Source organism: Thunnus maccoyii, chromosome 7 (assembly GCF_910596095.1).
Source record: "Thunnus maccoyii chromosome 7, fThuMac1.1, whole genome shotgun sequence".
In the NCBI taxonomy this organism is placed as follows: Eukaryota; Metazoa; Chordata; class Actinopteri; order Scombriformes; family Scombridae; genus Thunnus; species Thunnus maccoyii.
Genome location: NC_056539.1, coordinates 33808263 through 33835703, shown reverse-complemented (window position 1 = coordinate 33835703; position 27441 = coordinate 33808263). Strand labels below are relative to the sequence as shown.

Here is a 27441-nt window from a genome sequence, read left to right as displayed (position 1 = left end):
TTAGATCACATGACATCATGAGAACAACAGCTCCCATCAAACAGAAACTTTAGTGACGTTAAATCTCCTAAAATCACTGAAGTGTGAAGCAGCTTGTTGATTGAGCTCTTAGAGAATAAGATCATCTGATCTCCTCTGTATGCTGATGATGTTGGACAAAAATAACTCATGTGTTTACAGCTGGTTTGAAAGAATGAATGAAAGTCTGCTGATTGTCTCCTTAAAGCTCCTGTCTGGTTGAAATGATTCAACTGATTGTTAACAATCAACATCTTCACATGCAGTTAAATCAAATGTGATCCTGGTGAAGCTCTGAGTTCTCCTGATGACATTCAGCTCATCATGTAAAGTCCTGTTTATTATCATTATAGTGCTTATCTGGCTTCACTGACTCGTTTGCTGTCTTTTACTTTTCACTACAACACAGTTGTTGTGGTTCAATAACATTAAAGGAAACAGTTTACAGTTCCTTCATCAGATTCTGCCTCAGCTCTCTGTAGGTCGCTGGGTCGGTCCTGCTGCCTGATGACTCAGTTTGACTGAGCTTCACACTCTGCCTCAGCTTACCTGTGACTGTGAGAGACAGCAGACGGCTCTCAGAGGAGAAGTTATGAGAAAAAACATAGACCCCATAAATACAGCTGTAGCTTCCTTGGTGGGCGGGGTCTGCAGCAGGAAACAGGAAGTCAGCAGAGTGATTGACAGCCGGCTGGGTGTAGTTGTGTGCTGTGTTGGAGGAGGTGAAGGTGAGCTGGAAGGAGCCTCCTGGGTACTGAGGCTGGACGGAGCAGCTGATGGTGAAGTTGGAGCCCCGACGCACCTGAAACCCCTGCTGCTGGGCCTCGGAGACCCCGTCCATGGTAGAAGACACAGAGATGATTGGCTGAAGCAGCAGGTCTGTAAACACAGAGAGATGATGAATCCTTCTTCCTCTGTGAGAAGCTGAATGTTGTTTGTTCATTTGTTTGTTCAAATAAATGAACGCTGATCAGTGAGAGGTGATCACACAACAAACAAGTTGTTTATTTGTTTAGGCAGAAAGTAACATGTATATTAATTTCTGATGTAGCTGTTGCTTGTAAGGTGGATGTGACTGAGCTGCTCAGGAGAACTGCAGGGTGTATGAGTGAACCACAGCAGGTTGCTTAAAGCTGCAGATTGTCTCAGTTTGAAGCAATGAGCCTCCAGGAACAAGCTAACTTCTCTACTCTTTAGGAAGCTGTCGTCCTGGATAAGTTTACAGTTCAGTCCAAAGGAAACTACAGACTATCATTGTGACAGAGGAAGGAAAATATTACTGTCATAGATGATGTCACTGATGGACTTACCTGAGCAGATGAGCTCCACAGTGTCAGCAGTCCACCATGACGATGCACAGTCCTTCAGTGCAGATCCAGGCTTAACACAGTTAGATCTGATCCTCCATACAGATCTGTCTGAGAACTCATATCTCCTTCTTCGAGAAACAGGAGAGCCACAGTCCAACTCTTTACAGGCAACAGCTGCTATCTCCAGGGTCCAGATATAGTAACCCACTGGTTTCCACTTAACTCCACGTTTCAGCTCCAGTGTACCTGCACAGCGACTGGCTCGTCCCACCAACCTGACAGGCTCTGAACAGAAACAAGAGAGTCATCAGTAAAAGAATAAAGTGAGTTTCATTAGAACAGAAATGAAGCCAAATCAAAGCTGCAGCTCCTCTTCTACCTGAGCAGGTGAGTCCAACAGCTTTGCCAGGTGAGCAGGTGCTTCTAGCTGAGTCTGATCTTCCACAGTCCAGGAGAGCAGACTCATTGCCTCCACACTGGAACTCTTTGGTCCACATTGGAGCCTCCATTTCTCCATAGAGCACCCCCTGGAGGACTGAAGGAGCCCCACAGCCGAGCTCCCTACAGACCACCTCTGCATCCTGCTGGTCAAAGTCAGCTTCACACACTGAGGACCACGACTGCTCAGACTTCACCTCCAGTCTGCCTGAACACAGACTATTCCCATTCACCAGCCTGACTGAGTCTGGAGAGAGAGAACCATCATTAGTTTGGGGAAAATTTAACTATAACATTCATACCAATAAAGCTTTTTTTCTGAATTTGAAAGTAACAACTGATAAAGAGAGAAAACACATTCATACCCTGACTCAAGTCTTTATTTACAGAAAATATTTCAAGTTCTGTTTATGATTTGAAATTGTCTTGCTCAGGCACCATCTTGTGGTAGCATGAAGAATGACAGTGACACTAATGGATGAAGCTCCCACTAAATTGAATTAGACTCCTCCTGTTTTCCTCTGTCAGATTATTGCTTTCAGCAGGAGCAGCTCGTGCTATCAGACCTCAGACTACAGCAATCTGTCATTGTTAACACCAGTCTGAGATAGGGATGCCCCCTGAAACATGCTTCTGAATTTTAACTGGTATTAAAATATTTAAAACCTGGGGTATTTTAAGGTCAGTTCTTTCATCTGTAATTGAAGAAAACAAGGAGTGAGATTAGTGTATGGTAAAATCTGGTTTTGGGTTCTGCTTGTTTCCAGTGAGATATTATTGAGTTCATATTGTGACACTGTTGTAAACATTGCTGTTGCTGCTCAACAAACTCTATCTTGGGCAGCTGTTGTCAGGCAACACCATAGGGTCTTTCTTCTTCTCTTTTACCCCACAGGAAACGACAATGTCTGAGTCTTTCGACATGCTGGAGGAGCTGACCAATATCGTTTCTTCACATTCCCAGTACCTCCACTAGGGAAGCCTCTCAATGGGACAAGAAGCGGGGTCTCCCTCCTGGTTCATTCAACAACTTCCCAGTAACATTGCCCAAGAGAAAATGGCCCAGGGGATTGAACACAATGACACGAATATTGCTGCTGCTACGTTTACAGGATGGCCAATCGGGGTGAATTCATGGACCTTCCCGCCGACTCGGACCCTTCTGTACCGGCCCCAATGGGCCAAACTCCTGTTATAGAGGGTTTGGTAATGAAGAGCGATGAATAAGGATATCACATCCTCCTTACTGCCGCTACACAGTTGGTCACTCGCCCCCTGATGCAACTTTACAAAGTGTGGCAACGAGAGTGTGTATTGACAGAGTGGATGCCATTGACCTGAATGATGCATATTTTCATGTTGACGTGGTGCTGAAACACAGGAAGTTGCTGCATTTTGCCTTTCAGAGAATAGCCTATGAATATACAGGCATCCTGGCAGATGAGTGGATGCGGCACCCTAAGATGGTGCAGAAGATTTGGAACCAGTCCAGGAGAGTGGAAGTGGACCTGTTTGCCAGTCGAAACAACACCCACTATGCGCTCTGGTTCTCCCTGATGCTGCAAGACAATCTACCCTTGGGGCTGGACACGTTCGCACACGCACCAACCTGATAGCCCTGGACCGCCTTTTGGTGCCATGGTACACAGAGATGACCCAGATGTTGGCACCCCAGCCCTGGTCCATTCTCCAAGTGTGGGGGGGCTCTGTTCCAGGAGTCGGGCTCGGTAGGCACGCTGCCGTCGTTGGGCCAACCTCTCCAGGCTTGGTTCCTGAGAGGGACAGGCTGATGTGGGCTTTAATGTCTGCTGGAGCAGGATCCACCATTGCTTGCTATGAAGTAAAGTGGTGGAGATTCCAATGCTGGTGCGAGGAAAGGAGACTTGACCCCCTGACATGTGCAGTGGGAGAGGTTCTCTCTTTTCTACAATATCTGGTGGAAAAGGGGCTGTCTGGTGCCACTATTAAAGTGTATGCAGCAACTGTTTCCTCTTGTCATGAGGGCCTTGGTCACAGACCTGTCTTCGACCTCTCCCTCATGTAGTGTTTCTTACAGGGGGTGTTCGTGTGCAATGGCAATAGATTAAAAGAAAGTACTAACCAGAAATAAGATAACTTTATATCTAACTGCAAGCATCCAAAATTTAAGTGATGTCTTTTAAAACTTGATATCTTTAGATTAATTCTGACACCAGCGGGTCAGTGTGGTGCAGTACCTACCTACGGCATTGTTACAGAGGTTGATGGTGAGGTTGTCAATGATGTCCAGAAGGAATGAGAAGTTGCTGACACTGTACATATAAATTTCATCAGGATCTGAGGCGATGGCCCTCAGCTGAGTCTCGTTTGCATTCCCTACACCTGAAAGAAAAATGTAGTGTTAAAACTGTGCCTTTAAAAAATGAGAAAAGAAAACAATTTCGTAGGCAAAGTAATAATACGATGGTTTCTTGTTGCTTCCTGCTCTTTAAATTAAAGCTTAATTAACAGAGCATGCTGATGGTTGCGCATTTTTAATCCCATTAAATAGAAATCATATGTACTTTATATCACTGCTAAAGCATACCACATTTTTAGCTTAACTTTCTTCCTTGTGAGCAGCAAATCGGTTTAATTCATTTCAGCCCACTATTAAAAAGACATTAACTGATATAAACGATTAATGTAGTCATACACATATCTTAAGCGTCTTGCTAGCTAATGTTTTCATTGTTGCAATATATCATATTTAATTCATGTTAATGTTACGTTATCCTTTCATGGTAGAATAATGTAGTTTCATAGTTGCAGAGAGAAAGTGAATCACCAATAGTGTAGATCTCAATGCCGGTGTCTTTCAGGTGCTGTGAGCTGAAGCATGTGTCATCCTGGGACTCTCCATTAGTAATCAAGATGGCAATTTTTTGGGAGTCTGTACGCATTCCCATTGTGGGGCTAAAGAGCTCATTTAGGATGTAGCGCAGAGAGTTTCCTGTATGACAGAAATAAAGAGGCTTTAAAAGGAACAGACTTTATATGCTCATAGACTGTTAGTTGACTGACAGTTGCAGCATTTCAACAACTATGTAATAATTTATCTGGTTCTTTGATAAAAAGTCAAAGCTTAGAGCCTGTGGACATAAAAACTGAAGGGGAGAAGTTAACTACGACTCCCAAGGTGCATTTCAATCAGAAACCTCCAATCACAGAGCTTCAAATTCTATTGTGAGACACAATTATGATTTTTAATGTTGTTATTGTATTACTCAAATTATTATAATCACTATCACTATAACAGCATCAGCAATTTTTGATATGTAACATTATACCATGATACTATACAATAATGTTATATTGCAATATTAATAATAATAATAAGACTATTACAATAAGAGTATTATTAAAGGAAAATTTCGGTTTATTTGAACCTGATTTATTTCCCATAAATGTGGCCATTGTGTCTCAATGTGTCAGGCTTACTTTGCTCTCTCAGCTCTGTTACAGATATTCAAGGGATTCACAAAAAGATGTTTATAGCACACAATGATGAACATTGGGGCAAGCTGCTTAGACTCCTACATCTTTCCAAATAAACATGATTTTTTCATGAAAGCTGCAGGAGGCTCAGCAGCTTGCCTCAATGATTGGCATTTTGAGCGATGAAAGTCATTTTGTGAATGGCCGGAACCTCTATAATAGTGTGTTCAGACCAAATCCAAAGCAAAGTTTTCAATGCAAAGACACGCTGGGCAATGCAAATAGATGAAAATACGTGTCAGCGCAAGTTGAAAATGTTTCAACTTGAGAAAAATTTGAGAAGAATCTGTGCATATCGCGGCGCTTCATGAATGTACTTCACAAACGTACAGAGTAAAGGGGGAAAGGAGAGAGAAGGAAGGGAAATAACAGAAAGAACCGGAGTTCCTGCTGAGTTCTGAGTTCAGTTAGAGGCTGAACTGAACACAAACACACACAGAAACACTCCCACAGACGTGGCTGGTGCCTTCTGTTGCTAGCTAGCTTAGAGCTAATGTACAGTAATGTATTTTGGCTGTTTGGGGTGAATAAACACAAACAGTCCCACGGTCAAACTCGTGCGAGCAACACAAGGCTAAAATTCACTCTGCATTTGGTCTGAACACAGCATAACGGAGCTGGAGAGAACAAAGTTAGCCTGACACATAGAGCCACAATGGCCAGATTTATGGGAAATACATCAAGTTCAAATGAACTAACCTTTAAAATTATGATAGCAACAATAATACAAATTACCATCATTGTTCATCTAATTTTTATTGTAACTCTACTATAATAATTACTACTCTGGAATCAGTATAAATCAAAATACTTTTTACTAACTTTATCTGAAGTCTCTGTTCTGAAGATGTTATTTGTTAGCAGAGACAGTTTTCTTGATGTCTCAAGGAAGTGAATTTCATTCACAAATTGCTCTGAATATTCAATATATTCTATACTATAGATACTTCAAGTTAAAATTTTGTACAAAATATGGATCACTAACAGTTTCTCTTTCCACCACTGACAGACGTAAATAGAGAAAGTAAATATATCCGGAACTCTGCTTCAGTTCATCACAGTGTAAAGCTGGTGTGGATCGAACAGCGTGCTGTTAAATCACCTAATAAGAAGTGTCCTTCTCTCGGTTGCAGTTTGGTTACGGCCTCCAGCAGGGACTCTTTGGTCTCGTGGGTGTTCAGGAACCACTCGGTCCATGGGTGGTTCATGTACTGAACCAGACCTGCATAAACACACAGAAATGTGTAAAACTGACACACAGACTCAGCTTTTGTGTTTAAATTATAATGAGAATAACAATGAGGATAATGATAATGAGAATAATCATTTGCAGTGAGTGTTCTTAAACAGATGAATTGGTTTATTATTATTATTACTGTTATCTCGTTGTCATTATCGTTGCCCCAACACTCATCCACACATGCCGCATGTCTCACGAACACTCTTGCCTGTACTAATACGCATATGCTTAAAGTTAAAGGACCATTCCAGCAGTTTAGTCCAGTAGGACTAACAGGCGAACAGATTAACAGCCCCTGGGTCTACTGTTTGACTCTGGTACATGGTACACACAGAACTCAAGTGAGCTTTTAATACAGTTTAACGTTGTAATGCTTCCAGTTTTATCCCTGGCATCTAGTCTGGTAACATAAAAGCAGAGTAGGCAGAAGAAGGCGAGGGTTTTTGTTAGTGTTGGACTTTAGAGTGCAAGTATACAGCTACTTCCTGGAGGAAATGGACATTGACACCAATGTTGGAGGAGTTGGTGCGAGGCAGTAATGCTGTGCTTGAACCAACATGACAAAGTTGTGCATCGCTCCTATCCAAAAAAGCTCCTAGCACATCAGCCATACCCTGGACTACTCTTATGTCCCATTTGTTGCTTTTTTGCTAATTTTGAATACGGGAACTGTACCCGTATTTGAATATTTTCACATTGTGGTGTAAAGATTTTAATTTTTGAGTACTTTATATATAAGCAATAGTAGTAATAGTACCAGGAGCAGTAGTGTGAATAGTAGTGGTAAAAATATTACCGATCTGGACTTTGTCAGGGCCGATGTTGAAGTTGCTGACTATTTGAGTCAGAAAGAGCTTAATGTTTCTATGGTCTTCACGGTGGATGTCCTTGTAGACATTGACCAACAGCAGCACGATGTCAGCCTTGGCTGTGCTTTCACACTGAGAACCTGGAGGGAAACAGAGGATTGTGGGATACAATACACAAGAGACCAAATATAGAAGCAAGACTAAGGATGTGTCTGAAATCACTCCATATTTACTACAAAGTGCACTCCAATTACCCATTTCAATTTTATTTGAATGTCCAAATTCTGTGTGTGTACATTTATCCAACATGTAGAACCTCAGATGTTCCACAATAGAACAGAAAAGTAGTGTTCATGTCATGTGAACCACTTCCTGTAAATAATCCCACAATGCCATGCATTTTATCTCATAGATATTATAGACACAAAATTAGCGGTGTGCAACTCTACAGCAGACAGTGATGACGTAGAACTACAATGATTAGTGAGTGTCCAAAATCAGATTTTCACTTTCCAATGCTAACATTAGCATATTTTATTAGTTATTAGTTTTGAGGATATTTGGTCATAAACCAAAGACGATTCATTGTCTATCACTGATGGAGGTGTGGGTAACGTCCTCCAGCTCCTCCTGGAAGATCAGAGGCGATATATTCTCTCTTTTTACCTGTTGGCTGGTGTTTATCTTCAGCCTGGAGTCCTGGAGAGAGAATTAATTAAATAATATTTATATTGATGCAGAGCTGTGAACTGAACAAACACTGTGAGGCTTTCCAGCAGCTCAGAGCTCATCTCAGTGAAAACACACAGATTATTAAAATCACTAAGGAATCATGTGACCAGTTTACCACTGCCCTGCCAAGCCACAAACAATATATGTGGACCATAATCTGACTTTTACTTTTTTTTTTTTTTTACCAAATATGCTACAGACAGTTATAATTTGTGTGTGAAAATAACATGTTAAATTTTCAATAACTACAAAATGGAGGTAAAATCCAAGTCAGGCTTAAGTTTTTGCTCTATGGCTTGGAAACCTGGAGACTCCGGAAGTGAGAGACAGTCAGCTGGACATCTAAAGTAATCATGTTTTCAAACTTGTTGGTTTGCTCTGGTTTGAATCAGTTAATCAGCTAAACCTAAATGTAGTTACTTTTTTCCCCCATGAGCTGTGAAAATTAATTTGAACCAGCATCTTGGTAAATAAGTAAGTTATCCCATATTAATAAGGCATTAGCTGAATCTAACCCTGGAGAAAAACAAAACAGCTGCTGAACTCCTGCTGAAGCTAGCTAAGCTTAGTTTGGTTTAGTTTCGCTTAGCTTAGCTGAGTAGCAGTGGCTGCCATCTTTTTGTTTTGTTTTTGTTAAGTTAAATAGGCTACATCAGTGCTTTAAAATGTAAATTAAACCTGTTTAATTTAATACTAAAAATGGTTTATAAACAGACACAAACAAAGTCAATATAATATGAACTATAAATACAATAAAGTTTATTCTTCCTGAACAAAGAAAGCAGAAACACATTTAGTAGATATTACGTGTTTCTCTCACATTCCTGTAGATTGTGTAAACTGCAGTATGAGGTGCTCTGAATTATTTTGGGGTGAAAATAATCCTTGTAAAAAGACAAAAAATGAAGGAACAACAAATGTCTCTCTTTGCCTGGTCAGTCTGAAACATTAAAACCTTTTTTTCTCAACCTCATCGCTTCTTTTTTCTGCTTCTTTAAAGAGCAGCAGATGGATTGACTTCCGGCGGGATACCAACATGGCAGCGGCATAAAAAGTGAGCTCCCCGACATTGATATTAAATAAGCCCTACAAACCTATCAGTTAGAGAAAGGGACGATAAATTTGAAAGTGTATTAAAGGGCGATGGATAAGACCAGAGGGAAAAATCGAAAGTCGAATAAAAACGCTGATATGAACTTTGAGCAGGACAACGAGCCAGCTAAGCTAACACGCGAGCCACGCGGGTTGGCTGGAGAGCTAGCAGAGTCTACAACTGAGAGAGTTAATGCCAAGCTAGCAGCGCAACCAAGCCGAGAGGGAGGAGAGATACAGCCACCCGCTAAAAGTATGGCAGACCTGGAAACAATCTTACAAGAGATAAGAGAGTTTCGCCGGGAGAACTTCGAAAATCTCAAAGAAATCAGAGATGATATCAGAAAGACGAACAACAGGATTGATGACGCCGAAAAGCGGATTGTGGAAACAGAGGAGAGCATTTGCAACCTGGAGGAAGCCGCGTTGGAACTCGCTGAGCTGCAGAGGCGGGTTGAGACCAGAATGACGGACTTGGAGGGCCGCGAGAGGAGGGAAAATGTCCGCATCCATGGGGTGAAGGAAGGTGCGGAGAGTAATGCTCAGTCAATGATTACGTTCATCGAAAACCTCCTCAGGGAGAAGCTGGATTTACCCCCATCACTTGAGTTAAAGATTGAAAGAGCCCATCGGGCTTTAGTCTCCCAACCTCCCAAAGACTCCCCTCCAAGATCCATCGTGATGAAGTTGCAAAGTTTCCGCAGTAAGGAAGAACTTATCAAGATTGCGTGGCAGAAAAAGGGTTTCATATATGAGGGGAGGAAGGTGTTTCTAGACCACGACTATGCACCAGAGGTCCTGAGAAAACGCAAGGAATACACGGAGGCAAAAAAGGTACTGAGAGAAAAGAAAATTCGTTTTCAGACACCTTTCCCAGCAAAACTCCGGGTGTTTTACGAGGGGGAGACATGCCTCTATAATACAGCGGAGGAGGCGACGAAGGACATGCTGTCCCGAGGGCTCCAGGTGGAGGTGGTGACACCGGAGGAAAACTGGACGGAGCGGATTAAACGACTAATGTGGTCGTCGGGTAGTGCGAAGACGGGCCGCGGGACAACGGAGACACGGCCGGGATACAAACAGAAACTGCAAGCCTTCAGGAGAGACCGGGATTCCCGATGAAACAACACTATAAAAGGTTAAGATTTGACTGTTTCCAGGAAATAACGTTAGCCTACGAGGTGAGAGCTGTGTATACTCAATTTTGATAAGATTACAGCGTTTTATACGGATTTTAGTCGCTAAATTCATAACCTCACAAGCCAAGGACGTCGGGGAAGCACTAAATGCAGTTGCGAACTCATGAACGATGCTGTTTTCAGCAGCGAGGGCCCTCTGCCCCTAGGGAGCAGTGCTCATCCCTCAGAGCGGACTGAACACCAGAGCTCAGAGAAGGTCATTAGACAGACCTCACCAAAGGAAGTTCTTTTAGTATTCTGTTTAAAGGTTCTTAAGTTAATCCTTTGTTATAAGTTGTTTAATGTTCATTACTGTTTCAGTAGCTACAGGGGGGTAAATATGACGGAGAGGATAGGAGAGAGACACAAATCAGGTGGAACAGAGATCGATGACAACATCCAAGAACTGCATTAAAGTAGCCTCATATAATGTAAATGGTGTACTTAACCCAATCAAAAGGAGTAAGATAATTAGTAAGATGAAAAAAGAAGGCGTAGGGGTAATTTTATTACAAGAAACTCATCTGACAGAGAAGGAACATGCAAAGTTGACAAGAAATGGCTACAACCAGATATTCTCTGCCTCCTACAAATCAGGACGCCGGCGAGGGGTGGCTATTTTGATTTCAGGGAAGATCTCATTTGAAAAGATATCTGTGACAGGGGACAAAGAGGGTAGATACATCATGGTTAAGGGGAAAATTGAGGGGGAGGTGGTAACCTTTTTTAACATCTATGCCCCACCAGGCTCGGATTGGAAGTTTTATAGACAGATGTTTGATTTGATGACACTAGAGGCAGAGGGTATTTTGATTGCGGGAGGTGATTTGAACCAGAGGCTAAACCCACAGCTGGATGCCTCAAGAGGTGGGATACAAAAAAGTGCAATCAGTAAAAAAATTAAGATGATGTTGTCTGAACTGGGAATTGTAGACATTTGGAGGGATCTGAATCCCACAAGTAAGGATTACACCTACTATTCACCACCACACAACATACACACAAGGATTGATTATTTCCTGATGTATAACAAAGATAGATGTAGGGTAGAAAAATGTGATATAGGAGTGAGGGATCTATCAGACCATAGCCCTCTTTACTTAACACTACGTCTGGCGAGCGAGAAAAAAACAACAATCTGGAGATTAAACTCAAACATGTTAAGAGGACACACAAAGGAGGAAATAGTGAAGGAACTTCAGACATATATAGAGGATAATGACAATGGTGAAGTGTCTCCGTCTGTACTGTGGGATGCATGTAAGGCCGTGATGAGAGGGAAGCTAATAGCCAAATCAGCATACTTAAAAAAGATGAGACAGCAACAACTTGACACATTAAAATCAGATCTAAAAAGGCTAGAAAGAGAACATAAAGATAAATTGGAAGAGGACATATATCAGGAAATAAAAAGAAAGAGGGCAGAGATAAATGAGATTTACACACAGGAGATCCAAAAAAAACTGTTATTTACAAAACAAAGATATTATGAAGTGGGGGGTAAGTCAACAAAATTGCTAGCATATAAACTGAAAAAACAGCAGGCAAAAAATAACATTTACAAAATAAGAGATCCGCATACAAGATCAACAGTGGATAAAACAGAGGAAATACAAAGATGCTTTGAAACTTATTATAAAAACCTATATGCTCAACCGAAAGCTAGTGATAAAACCCAGATGGATCAATTTTTGGAGAACTTAAATTTACCAAATGTAACAGAAGAACAGAATGAGGCTCTAACTGCTGAAATTACAGAAGAGGAAGTTAATAAAGCAATCTCAAATCTTAAGGCCAACAAGTCCCCGGGTGCAGACGGATATACGGCAGAATGGTACAAAATATTTAAGGCAACATTAATCCCACTTCTGCGGAAGACATTTAACTGGGTGTTGAAGGAGGGGGAAATTCCTCACTCATGGAGAGAAGCCATCATCTCTGTAATTCTGAAGGAGGGAAAGGATGAGCAGGAATGCTCCAGTTATAGGCCTATTAGCGTCCTCAACCAAGATTATAGATTGTTTACAGCCATTTTAGCCCGACGACTAGAAAAAATTCTGCCAGAAATAATACATTTAGACCAGACGGGATTCATAAAACAAAGACAGACGCAAGACAATATCAGGCGCACCCTACACGTTATGCAACATGTAATCAAAAATAAAATAGAGACAGTAGTGGTGGGAATAGATGCAGAAAAAGCTTTTGATTCGGTGGGGTGGGACTTCCTATATAAAGTGCTGGATCGGTTCAGTTTTCATAAGACATTTATTAAAGTCATAAAGGCCCTGTATAATAAACCAACAGCAAGGATCAGGATCAATGGGAGTCTTTCAAAGTTTTTTACACTAGAACGAGGCTGTCGTCAAGGTTGCTCAGCGAGTCCTCTTCTCTTTGCTATATTTTTGGAACCTCTAAGCAATTGGATAAAACACAATGAAAATATTACAGGTGTAGATATAGGGGGAGGGGTACAAAAGATAGCTCTATTTGCAGATGACATACTAATGTATTTAACAAGCCCAGATACGTCCTTCCCTGCGCTTATGACAACCCTCACAAACTATGGTCATTTATCAGGCTATAAAATAAATATACAAAAAACTCAGGTTATTACTTTCAACTATAGACCAGGCCAAGCGATCAGGGATAATTACAAAATTAATTGGGAATCAAAATCATTAAAATATTTGGGAGTTAATCTACCTCAAGACTTGGGACAACTGAAGTCCATCAACTATGATCCATTGCTTAGTAGAATTAAATCAGATATCAACAGGTGGAACCTGATACCATATATGAGCATTACACAAAAAGTGGAGGTGATAAAAATTAATGTACTGCCGAGGATTTTATACCTGTTCCAGAGTCTACCAGTGGAGTTAAAAGAAGACGAATTTAGGGAATGGAATAAAATGATTTCTAGATACATTTGGCAGGGGAAAAGACCGAGGATCAGGTACAGAACGCTGCAGTTACCCAAAAACAAAGGAGGGTTAGGACTTCCATGCCTGAAGAGCTATTACCAAGCTGCACAAATAAAAACATTGTTGAATATATACAATCCTTACTACTCGGCGAGATGGAAAGAGATAGAGGCCGGCACAACAGATGGGGTCCCAATACAGGCTATAATAGGGGATAGTAACCTGAGAAAGCATATTAGAGAAGGGGCAAACCCATGGATGGATATATCATTGAAGATCTGGTTCAAATTAATTGTGGAAAATGACTTGAAAACTCAAAGTAGATTATTAAGATGGATTGGGTTTGATTCTGAATTCATGCCAAATAGACTAGATAAGAGTTTTAAAAATTGGGAAAGGGGACCTACAATATTCCTGGAGCTCTTAAGTAAGAAGAAAATCAAAAGTTTTCAGGAGCTAAAAGACCAATATCACCTAACAAATTCGGATCAATATAGGTATTTGCAATTACGGAACTATCTGGAGCATACAATGAGGGGGGTCATAAGCGGGAGGAGGACAGAAATTATTGAGATGTTTACTGCAACATATGAATCAAAATTGGGAACGAAGCTTATCTCAAGACTATATAAGGCAGTGGAGGACTTAAAGGGAACAGACACAGTGTATATAAAAGAGAGGTGGGAGAGGGATGCAAATATTGTTATATCAATGGATGAATGGGAAGAGATAAATGAACAACAATGGAGAACAACCTGTTCTTTATCTTGGAGAGAACATGGGTGGAAGAATATTATAAGATTTTTTAGAACACCAGCACAGTCAAAGTATCACGATACAAAGTGCTGGAGATTGTGTGGAGCTGAGAAAGCTGACCACTTCCATGTGTTCTGGAGTTGTCCCTCCATTCGCACCTACTGGCAGGGGCTTAAAAAGTGTATGGATAAAGTATTGAAGGTAAATCTTCCACTTACATTTGAGGTGTTATACTTGGGGATATTGGGCATAGATTTAACAAGATTTGGGGACAAATATATTTACAGAATAATGCTGATTGCAAGTAAAAAAGCGATTACCAGAAAGTGGTTGAAGAATGAGGTACCTAAGGTCGAGGACTGGGTTGAGGTTATGCACAATATATATGGGATGGAAAAGTTAACTTTCTCTGTGAGACTGGAGAGGGACAGATTTGAAAGAATTTGGGAAAATTGGATAGAGTACATAAAACCAACTAGATCAGACTTTATTTGAGATGAACATCATAGGAACAAAGACCCCTAGTTCATATTTCATAGCTACAGATGTTGAAAGGTTCTGTTTTCTTTTATGGTTCGTTTGTTTTTTTAAAATTTTATGCTATTTCACAATATCTGCATAATCGATTACAAGGTAGAACTCTGTTAATTCAACTGGCCATGAGGTATGGAAGACTGTGAATAACTGTTGTGCTTTGGACATGTGTATATGTATCCATGTGTGGATATATAGCCAGAGGTATATGAATAATATATTCTATATTTTATTTTATTTTACTTTTCCTCTTGATAGGTATGAGTAGGCACAGTTGTTCTCTATCTGGATCCAAAGTAAAAACTAAGGAAGACTGTCATGTTTAAATGAATAATATTATAATATTAGGAATGGAGAAAAGAATACGTCATTGTGTACCAGTTGTAAGCAGAATGTATGTGAAAACGGCAAATAAAAAGAAAATTTTAAAAAAAAAAAGAGCAGCAGATGAGATGAACACGAGCTTTACAGAAGCTTCATGCAGAGTTACAGTTCATTAAAACTTGTGTTTGTCTAACATGTCGGTTTGATTCCTGTCTGATCGTCTGACTGCTCATGTTTCTGACCTATCAGATGTCTTTTTAGTGACGTCACTGTGTTCACAGATCTCAGATAATAACTTGTTGAGTAGAGTGTTGTTATTACTGATAGAAATGATGGACAAAGCTAAATAACTGACAGCTGCAGTTACGTCTTACTTTCCAGATTTTACCGTCAAAACACAAAACTATTGTCAGGTGAAAACCTTGTATCTCCAAATGTCAGCTTTTCCAGAAACTCAGTGAAAAAAAACTTGTTTTAATTGGATGACTGGATGCATTTTTGTCATCACAATTAAACTTATTACAACTTACATGTAATATAAAAAAATATCTGTGAAAAGAAGCGATGTGAAACTATCAGCACTAAACTGAAGATACTGATGAAGTTTACCTTCATTGATGTTTTGAATGCAAGATTTTGACTTAAATTCAGTAGTTTTACAAAGAGGGTTTGAATCCTTCACACATCCATCATTAAAGCAGAGTCCTACCTGAGTTCCACAGCAACACCAGCAGCATCAGCAGGTGATCCATGACCTATCTAGACTGTAGACTGTCTGTCTCTGTCTGACGGACTCATCAGCTCTCATCTGCTGATAACATGTTCTGTTTCCTCTTTTAGCTCCTCATCAGCCAGGAAACAAACTAACTGATGAGACGCTTCTCAGAGCTGAAACCACTAACCGCAGCTTAAAGCATCAGTTTACTGAAGTTATTTGACCAGATATTGAGATATCAGCCTTTTTCTTCATCATCGTCCTCAGTACGAGCTCATGCTTTGCTGCCCGGTCAAGGTCAAGATAAAGATGAGCATGTTAGATAGGCCCATCACCAAGGTCTGTCTCCTCCAGCTGAATGAGACTGTCCTCCTCCAGGGGCCATGTGCTACTGCTAGTAACCTCTGGCCCCCAAGGTAAACATTACATCAAGTAAGAAATGAGAAGATGGCTTGAAGAAGATGTCTTGTTTTGTTGTTTTCTCTCCATTCACACAGATATATTTATTCCTATTCTATTCAAACTCTTTTTAATATATAAATTGAAGGAACTGGCAGGATTACATTTCACTATGATTGTACCTTATATGATTACATGTGACAAATAAACTTTGATTGATTGATTGACAATATGTCCGACACTGTCAGAGTGGAGTTTGATTATTTTAACAATCTTTAAGAGATGGGGAAGGTTGATTTTAGGGGGTTAAATGTGAGAGACAGTTTGACAGAGTTACAGGAAGCAGCTCAATCGTGTATACTTGATACTGTTTCACAACAGTCAGTCCTATATGTGGCAAGAAATGCTTTGCTGTTGCCATGGTATCGGCAGTATACTCTGTAATCTCACATCTTAAAGGAAGTTTGTCCTCAGATGCCTCCCTGTCACAAACAAACCTCTCAACTTAATTTTGTTCACATTAAAACATTTTTTATTGGTCAGGTTGTTTGTGCAGCTGATTTTAAGGAAGAGTTTGAGAGGATTAAAACAACACATTTTTAAATGTCATGTTAATAGTTTTTTTATTTAAAGGAAAAAAGTCTGTGTGTGTGTGTGTGTGTGTGTGTGTGTGTGTGTGTGTGTGTACTTGTATACCTGATGTTGTGAGGACATAAATCTACACAGTAACATTGTGGGGACTCACCTCCCTTTTGGGGTGCATCAGTATGTATGTATAGGCAGGGTGTGATTTCTGAATCTGTGTGTAACAGCTGATCTGTGAAGACGTGTAGCAGAACACAAAACACCAATTACCGTCAGATCCTTAATTAATGAAGTTAGCGCTGCTGTGCTGCATGTGTAAATGCACGCAGCCTCTTTTGCACTCACTGTCTCAGCTGCTGTGTGATGCTGCAGCCAGCTGTGGACAACAAACAGAACATCAGTGCTGATGTTTCTGTGAAATCCCAGATACATTCAGTGACATCTGAACGACATTCTTGTAAGATCCAGACATTAACACGTTTCAGACCTGCCTGAGTCACAGTAATAGCTGTATTTTGACATCTGAGTAGATTATATTATAGATGCAAAATACTAGAGAAGTAAAAGAAGCAAAATAAATGAAAGTTGTTTTGTGATTATGGATATTTGAGGCTTTTGTGCTCTCTGCAGTTTTCATTATGGACCAATCTGTGCGCTGAAATATGGAGAAAAGCCTGAAACACTGGAAACAGCTCCGCTCGCTCAATCAGACACAAAACAAGAGCAAATTACACTCAGCTGCAAAACTTTATTGGTATGTTTATCATTAGTGCAAAATCTTTTGTGAATAGGAACTTTAAAATGGGACAGATTACAGGTGCAAATGTGACGCAGTTGATGGTGCTATTAGCAATCCATTCTTTGTGGATTTGGCCCTAAATTATAAACACTGGATCCTGGATTATAAATATTATCTGCATAAAAATGTGGAGTGAATTAATATGAGAAGCCGCTTTTATCTCCTTAATTTCAGAGAGATTTTACCGAGGAAATCACTTTAAAACTGTAAAAATTGGACCCTTGAAAATGTGTTAAATGTTTAGATGAAACAAACACACTGTCCAATCCTTTACAGACTCAATATTTCATTTAAATCTAAGTTTATTAAACTAAAAACTTGGTATGTTGGGTGGATTTAACTGTGACAGTCTGACCAGCTTGGTTATAAACACAGAGGACGCTTTCCCTGTGAATCACAGTTTCTATTGTCAGTTTGAGTTAAACATTAACAGGACTGTACCTGACACACCAGAAACACCTGAACCGCTGATCCTGCACTCCGCTGTAAGTTTAACTCTCCGCGTCTGAAGCTTTAACTCGACCTCTGAAGCTTCACTTTTCACTGTGATTCTTTCAGGTGTTTAAGAGTCTTTCGTGAGTCCGAGAGCAGATCAGCGATGGGAAAACTTTCTGCAGTGATTTGCTGTTTGTTGCTGACTGTCAGAGCAGCGACGGCCCAGACAGGTATGAACTGTAGGATAATAAAAACACAGTGAGACTACTGCTCACACAATTAATCCACTAAAAACATATCAGTGACTATTTCAGTGATTGAATCAATTGTTTAAGTAAGTGCTTCCTAATATTTTTGGCCTTATATGGACATGATTTATGAGAAATAAGAGCAAAAATAGATTTATCCTTCTTGGATTGTCTCATTGTAGAGGCCTGAAGAAGTCCAAGTAAAGAAAAGAAAAAAATATTTTAAAATGTTATGTTTTTGTTAACTTTTTTTCCTCCTTCCTTATTACTTTAATCAGTTGCTGCAGCTGTTTGTAGGTTCAAACCTCACCTTGTTATAACGTCATTGTTTTATTATGGGCAGATTTACTCATTAATTTATAAGCTGGTTGTTATGTAGCAATGAGTCATTACTGAATATTTAACATTTGTGTGCTAATATCCGTTTAGATTGAAGAGTATAACACAGTATACCTCAAATTGCTGAACCAATAAGGTTAGACTAAATAACGTTGGTTAGCTTAGCATTATCTCACTGTGAACTGCATAAATACTACTGATACTAAAACACACATATTTCTGCAGGCATGCAGATAGAAATAATATAAAGTCACACCTACATTCACAGAGGATTGGAAGTAAACTTTATTTGATCTTTTGGCTCCTATAAATGTTATTTTTGGATGTTATGTTACAGCGTGTGATGCTACAGTCACTTCTTAAAGTGACAGATGTTTCCTGCACCGAGTTACACATGACTAAAATGTTACACGAGACATTTCTTAAATGATAATTTTGGCAATTTTTCTATATTTTTCTTCATGTTTGGATCTGAACAAATAATGAACTGATCCACTAACAAGTATTGTGTGTGTATCAAAGCCTGATATATCTTATTCCTCCGTTGTTGTCCAGAAACTATTAAAAACATGTCAGTTAGTCACACCGCTGCACTGGGTGACATGTTCCTTCATTATAAAGAGTTTGGTTACAATAGTTTGTTTAGAATCGGCTCACAGAGCCACATCTCACTGGAACAGTTTGCCACCCGTCACTCTTTATACTGGTACTGGATTTCAAGAATCTACTAAAAAAAGGTTTTAGAAGCAAGACAGACAGGCCTGCAAAATGTATTTTTTTCTTTATTTCTTTGCTATATGCATGTTCAGATGAACTGATATTGTTGTTGTACATTTACTCAAGTACTATAGTTACAATAAGTACAGTTTTGAGGTACTTGTACTGTCCTGGCTTTCTACGATGCTTTCAAATAAAGCCGGTCAGACGCCATAGACTTCCAACACACACATTTGTTCTTCTTACCATAAGATGATTTTGCTTGTAGGCCTCTCGTGCAGATGAGGTGAATGGATGTTTGAATATGTTCTGTAAATATGTCAAGTTCAAATCAAAGTGCTTAACGTAAGTGAACTCAAAGTATCAAAACAACAAAACGGTAATAAAGATAATCAACAAACTATGAAGCGTGCGGTTGGAAACTGTTTCTCTGTGGCGTCTCTTTCCTTTGTCGCACCTGGTTCAATTAACCTCTCGCTGCATCGCACGCACACTACGTCTTGGCTGGTACCAGTCTCAGTGATGCTACTTTCTACATTTCAGAGGGAAATATTGTACTTTCTACTCCACTACATTTATTTGACAGCTTTAGTTACTTTTCAGATGAAGATTTGACACAATGGATAATATAACAAGCTTTTAAAATACAACACATTGTTAAAGATGAAACCAGTGGTTTCCAACCTTTTTGGCTTTTGACGTCTTACAAAAAGCAGTGTGTAGTCGGGGTCACATTTCACATGTCTATGAGTTGTTAACAGCTCCACCAAATAGTGATTTTTCCCTCTAAACTTCTCACATGCTTTCATTTGATGGAATAAGTACTTTTTTTTACTGAAGTAAAAATACCAATACTGCGATGTAAAAATACTCCATTACCAGTAAAAGTCCTTCAAAATAAGTATTAGCAGCACAATGTAGTTAAAGTATTAAAGTAAAAGTACTCATTATGAAAAATGGCCTGATTTAGAGTGTTATATTTATCATACAAGTATATACAGTACATTATATGAATATTAAAACTGATTCACTGTTGTGTACATCATGTAAGCAGCATTTTAATATAAAGTTGGAGCTACTTTTAACACCTTATACTGTTGAATAAAGCTGTCAAATAAATGTAGTGAAGTAGAAAGTACAATATTTCCCTCTGAAATGTAGAAAGTAGCATCACATGGAAATACTCAAGTAAAATACAAGTACCTCAAAACTGTGCTTAAGTACAATACTTAAGTAAATATACTGAGTTACTTTCCACCTCTGATTAAACCAACCAACAGATTAAAATAGTGTAAACAGGGCTGTAAAAGTGACCAAGTCTGCTTCCTTACAACCAATCCTGGAACACGAACACCGTGGTATTTATTAACAGAATAACAAGAGACTCATGTTGAAGGCTGGGTGACCTTTGACCTCTGTGTGTGTGTGTGTGTGTGTGTGTTTGTGTTGCAGCTCAGTCAGAGCGGCTGCTGCCTCAGTGGCTCACCGGCATCATCGCCGTCGCCGGCTTCCTCTTCCTCAGCTTCGTCGGCCTCCTGGTGAAGAAGGCCTGGTGTGAGGAGCCCAGGAGGTCAGTCAGGGGTTAACTCAACAAATAAATAAATAAATATATATATATATACATATATATATATATATCAGCTCTGTAATGAAAATGTTAAACAGTGTTAAACTGTGTGCAGGAGGGAAGGTGATGTCGAGTTGGTGAATGACAACGAATTCACTATGACCAACAGTGTCACCTATGACACCAACCTGGACGTAGTCAGGTAGGACAACACGACCTAAACTGTGTCATTTGTTTATTATTTGTTATTTATCAGCATTATTTATCACATAGAGAGTTTTCAAGGGTTAATGTTTGCTTGGGAAAAGAATATGTTTACAGTTTTAGTTCAATTGTTGAATTGACTGTATATAATACAAATGTTTTACTCAGAGAATTTAGGCTCTCAAATGAAATATAGTCCACCAGGTGTTAAATATAAAGATATTTCAGACACGACTACAGTTATCTTACAGTCAGCAGTTTGAACGCTGACAGTCTGTGAGATTTGTGCTGGATTGAAAACTTCTGGGTCCAGATGCTGAAACGATGTATACACAGAAAAAACCACACATACGCCACGTAAACTAGAGGCTGATGTGATGAGAAGCTGAGAGAATCTTGTAGTAAAACATTGTTTATTAGGTTGATAACCAGCTGCACTTTGCTTTTATACAGCGATCTGTAAAAATTTACAGACGATAAATGATTAATTTTATCATTCTTTTAATTTACACAGGAGTCAACATTTTATTCTGCTATTAATATTCTTTTTATTTTATCCTCAGTTGTGACAAACCTCGGTTTAAATATGAGCTACAAACTATGTGATGAATTAAAGATACGGACGCACAGCTGTGTGTAATCACAGCTGTTCTGGCTGCACTTCTTGTTTGTTTGACTGACAGCTGTACAGACTGGAAGAGCAGGTGGGGACGGATATAAAAAACAGCTGATTAAGGGCGTCTTCATCCGTTTATGGTTAATTGTGGGCGTGTAAATGAGTCTTGTGTACGTGCTCCCAGTTTATAAAACAGAAACATGCGTCGCACGGTTTTATAAATCTGATTAAAAGAATGTGTCTCTGTGCGTGCACACAGTCATGAATCATAGAGTTTTATGGATCTGGCAAAATGAGCTATAAGCTAATTTTGGTACAGAACATCAAATGGTACATATTTATATACATAAACATAAAGACAGAAAATTATAAAATTTCAATTTTTTAGGGTTCTTCCCACATAAAGCCTCCTAAAGCATGAATAATACTACTCACATGCACAATGATAGCATTTCTGAAAAGCCTAACTTACCCCAAAAATAACAACATGTGGCAGCCTGGTGACACATAAAGTGTCATAAGATTATAAATAAAGGAAATTAAAAAAAGAGCCATTAACACCAGATGGTTCAAAGGGAGGAAAAAAGAGAAATATTTAGTCTTTTGCTCTCAAAGAATTAAATTAGTTTTCTGAAATGGATTTTCTTATTTTGTAAACTGTAATAAATTAAACTATTTCCTGTAATATTGCTGAATTAATCACAGTGGGACCTTCAGTGAAAAAGCACCGTTATTACTTCATATCTAAAGTTTAAATAACAAAGTGTGTGTTTGGTTTTTCCATCAGGAGCAAAGAAAACATGAACGTTTATGAAAACCCGGTGGTTGACAGCGCTGATGAAAAAGTCACCTCCATGTGATCGTGCTGAGACGATCCTATTGGCTGTCTGAGCGACGACGTCATCCACAAGTCTGAACAGAGACGCAAACATCGTCAGAGTACAGATTTTTAAAATAACTGTTGTCTTTATTTCGTTTTACCATTCAAATATCTTCTGTGGCTGTAATTTTTTTTTAAATCTTTTATCTTCAAATGCAGTAAATTTCTAGGAAGATGTTATGAATCATTTAGCAGAAAGTGTGAGATTATATGAATTATTACTGTTACTGTGTTTTCATGTTTCTCTGACTGAGCAGTAAACACGTCATGAGGAGAAGCAGCTGTCCTGTGATCTGATTAATAAGTTAACTTTTCTAACAAACTGCTGTGTCGGCTCTCATTACTGATCAACAAATAAACGACCAGCGATCAATGGTTAAACACCTCTGCAGTAATCCCACAGGAAACAAACAAACTGGAGGAAGTTGCAGAGAATCAGTGTCCAGCTGTAGTTCCTCTGATGTCCACTAGAAGCTGCTGTGACGTCTCAACAAATACACAGTTGGTTCAGTTTTCTTCCACAAGTGAAGCACAAACAGGTTTTATACAGTCGGTTGTTTAAAAGACAAAGAGATGAGAGTTCAGTAAGACCACGGGGGAGGTAGATTTGTGCTCTCTTTATATTTTAATAAAATACAAACAGAGTGGATGATCATTCACAACAGCTCGTTCATATGTCTGTCAGACAGTCACATCATCATCATCATCATCAACAGAGCCTCTTTGGATCAATATCAGTGGAAAAGATCAAACTGATCAGTTTGGGGGGAGACGATGAAGATGACTGACGATGGGTCTGATGAGGTCGAACTGCAGGTTTGAGGATTATAACAGATAATTCCAGCATTTTATATATATATTTATATTACATTTGAATAAAAGACACCAATTCATCACTTTTCCCATTTCTGATCCTGAACTTCATGACAACATTAGAGCCTGACTGATTTATTTCAGTCTGCAATCAATAACAGAGACGATCAGTTTCTCTCTATTGAAGATAAATATGTCCTTAAGATTAGACATCCTTAGCAACAACCTTAGCAACCAAGGCTACAGAACGGATGGCTGTTTATGGGCATGTCTGACGAGTCCACGTCAGCTCGTCTGCAAGGTAGAAAAAACCGTAGCAAACAAAGCGTCCAGAGCAGGTTGAAGCCCCCCCCCCCCCCCTACATACGTTCACCTCAAGTTTTGACCATGTTTAATATCCAACATGAGAACAGGATATAAATAACAGAAAACCACTAAAACCTGTCCCCTTTAAGGGATCTTTACCAGAAATTGTAATGAGTCTGAAGCTGCATCTCACATGGTTGAAAGCTCTGGAAAAAGCTACCAAATGGGCCTTGAGTCAAGAGCATTTTGTCTAATTTATCAAAAATGTCCGATCCAGTGCCAGTGGATTCGTAACCAGCTATAGTTTGTAAAATATAACAGAAACTTAGGGGAGATTTGTTGTTGTTGTTTGATGTAATTTGTGTCTAAAAACCTGCAGTGAAACCTCCTCACTAGTCTGAGTTTTAGTTTCTCTACATGATGTTTTGGAAGCTTTTTATTCAAAATCTGAAGGGACAATTGAACCATTTTTGAGCATCAAATATAAATAGAAGCAATTAGGAAATCATGAGAGACTTAAATAGAAACATCAGTAAAATTGTAAAAACCTGCAGAGAGCTCATCGACCTATCAGAGGAGAGGAGGGAAAACTGCGAACAGGAAGAGGAAAGAAGGGAGAAAAAGATGAAAGAGTAAAAGAAAAGAGTGACGGATTAGAGGAATGTGCAGGAATGTGCAGAAGCAGCGGGGATCTGACAGGTGGATGTTTGATCTCTTAAAAAGGGGATTTTAGCATCGTGGCTCGCTGCTCGCTTCACTGGAAACTAGAATCATGAGAGAAAAGCGTGTTCGCTGTGATGCAGGACTAGAATGACACGATGTAGTGTGATGAATGTAGAAAAGAAGAACTGCTGGAGGATAAAACATCAAGCATGATTTAGTTTTAATGGTGAAACTTGATTTAATATTTGATTTTACAGAAGTATTAGCAGCAAAATGTACTTAAAGCATTAAAAGTACTTGATTTGCAGAAAATCGGGCTGTGATTTTATTTTTGAATAACATTTAATGAAGTATGTTATTAATGTTGATGAATCAGCACATAAGCAGCATTTTATTGTTATTATTTGATCTTCAGAACTTTGTAAGAGTCACCAGATAAATCTGACACATAGATTCATCGTCCAGAACTTTTCTCTCATCTTTTTGCATTTTTGTGAAATATTGGGAGTTTTATATATTTGAAAAGAAGTTTAGAGGAGCAAAAACAACTCACAGACATCTGAAACACACAACCACACACTGGTTTTATGTGAAGTTTGGGAACTGCTGGTTTAATCTTAAACAATGCAGCGTAATGTAGAAGTTTATCTTATTTCATGTCAAATCTTCATCTGAAAAGTAACTAAAGCTGTCAAATAAATGTAGTGGAGTAGAAAGTACAATATTTCCCTCTGAAATGTAGAAAGTAGCATCACATGGAAATACTCAAGTGAAGTACAAGTACCTCAAATTGTACTCCAGTACAGTACTTTTTACTTGGTTACTTTCCATCACTGAGCTTCTAGAACTACGTATTTACCGTAAAGGTGCCGATGAATTTCACTTGACGCAAAAAAACAGACAAACCTCATGTTTTTCAGTCGGAGTAAATCAAGTTTTTTTTTTGTTACTTCGTATTCGTTTAACGTAATTTTTAAAGAAGCCATGAGTTCATATTTTCAACGTTCTTCCAGTTACGAATTTATTAAGCTGCTCAGTGACTGAAGTGTTTAAATTTTAAGAGAAAAGGGGATGCAGGAGAATAAGAAGTAGTACAGTATGATGGACAGATGGATGGAAGGATAGATGGATAGATTGATGGATGGAAGGAAAGACTGATGGATGGACAGATAGATGGAAGGATAGATGGACGGATAATTGGATAGACAGGTAGATGGATGGATGGATGAACAGACAGATGGATGGATGATAGATGGACGGATAATTGGATAGACTGATGGATGGATGGAAAGACTGATGGATGGACAGATGGATGGAAGGATAGATGGACGGATAATTGGATAGACAGGTAGATGGATGGATGGATGAACAGACAGATGGATGGATGATAGATGGACGGATAATTGGATAGACTGATGGATGGATAATTGGATAGACTGATGGATGGATGGATAGACTGATGGATGGAAGGATAGACTGATGGATGGATAATTGGATAGACTGATGGATGGATAATTGGATAGACTGATGGATGGATAATTGGATAGACTGATGGATGGATAATTGGATAGACTGATGGATGGATGGATAGACTGATGGATGGAAGGATAGACTGATGGATGGAAGGATAGACTGATGGATGGATAATTGGATAGACTGATGGATGGAAGGATAGACTGATGGAAGGATAGACTGATGGATGGATGGATAGACTGATGGAAGGATAGACTGATGGAAGGAAAGATGGATGGCACACAGAGTTTTACAGCAGCCACATTTCGGACGTTTACTGAACAGACAAAATGAACGTGTTTCACTGTTATTGGCTGATTTGAAGGACCTGCCTTCTTCATTTCCTGCTGTGATGTCACCTCCACCAGATGACCTCCACCTCCATGTTGATGAAGTCTGGACAAAGTCAGGAACCGAAATCGGTTTGAAAAGTGAACGAATCAAAGGCGATCTCAACTGCAGCCAATCAAACGGCTCCCTCAGGATTTCTGAAGCTGACGTCGACCTGACGTCGGCCTGCGTGAGCTCACATCACAGCAGGAAGAAACGACACAGGACGCTGATGTTGACGGGAATTAAAACCACAGAACACAAGCTGAGGAAAGTCAGGAGGCACAGAGAGAAACACAGATCTCAAACACACTGAAACTTTCCTTTTTTTAACTTTTTATAGTGACTGATACGAGGCAGCGTTCACATGAGCATCTGAAATCAGCCACGAACGTCTTAAATCTAACCAGAACTTATTAGTTTGCTTTGCTCTTATTTTGAAAATGCTTCAACTTTTCATGAAGCTGCAGTTGAACATTTTCTCACAGATATTACAAATAAAAAATGTGATCTGTGAAAACAAATAAACACTTTATTTTACAGGTTTGTAAAGTCTCTAATTTATGAGAAATCATTTCAGTCGCTGGTTTCCAAATGAACACAGTCTCCATTTTCTCTGTAATTTGTAACAAATTGCTTTTTTTCCCCTTCAGGAAACATTTGAGGAAACTATGAAGGAATCAGATAAAATAAAGTGTAACTCGTAGTGATTTTGCATGTGACAGATATCAGATGTTTCATGTGAACGCAGCATTTCTACTGTGATTTCTGTCTTTTCAGACAATCTGACAAAACATATCTGTGCTCATAATAATAATAATAATAATAATAATAAAACAACAACAAAAAATAACAGTACATTGTTAATTTCCAGCAAGATCAAAAAATAAATTACACTTCATTAAGTCTGACATCTACAAATTAAGTAACAAAAATTAAGACAATAATTATGACAGAAAGAAAAGCCCAACGTAAAGTATTTTGCACTTGATTGATATGTATAAAGTCCAGGATTCTGCTCTGAACAGTCTCTAAAGCTCTGAAACAAACTTCTGTCTCCTTCATTTGCGACTGACGTCTACAGCTGCGGCTAAATCGTTTAAACATCTCAATATCTGAACAAACAGAGTAACGCGGTTATCAGGCCGGACAGAAGCAAAACTCTGCTAACACACGACTAAAACCCACCGTCTAAAACTTAAAGCAACAGTTCAACATTTAGTCAAATTCTCTTGTTCTACGTCTGGAGTTGAAGAGTACTGAATCTTTTTATACTATCTTTCATCTTTGTATACTAGCTATAAACATTTATAAGTAACTGAAGGTATAAATAACTGCAACTCAGAGACAAACTGACCTCATTAATGTACGGAGGCCTTAACCTCCGTGTCCTATGAGCTGCCTCGCAAAGGTAAGACGTTGATAGACGACGATGGACA

The 27441-nt window shown here is 39.1% G+C and overlaps 1 protein-coding gene across 1 annotated transcript; it reads left to right on the top strand.

Annotated features, from left to right (window-relative positions):
• Positions 1–10457: 10457 nt before the first annotated feature.
• pdzk1ip1 (PDZK1 interacting protein 1) lies at positions 10458–22656 on the top strand. The gene is made up of 6 exons (XM_042417058.1): positions 10458–10550; positions 15857–16005; positions 17931–18037; positions 20564–20681; positions 20794–20880; positions 22286–22656. The coding sequence occupies exons 1-6, from the start codon at positions 10458–10460 to the stop codon at positions 22356–22358; spliced, it is 627 nt and encodes a 208-aa protein (XP_042272992.1). The 3' UTR covers positions 22359–22656.
• Positions 22657–27441: the final 4785 nt, after the last annotated feature.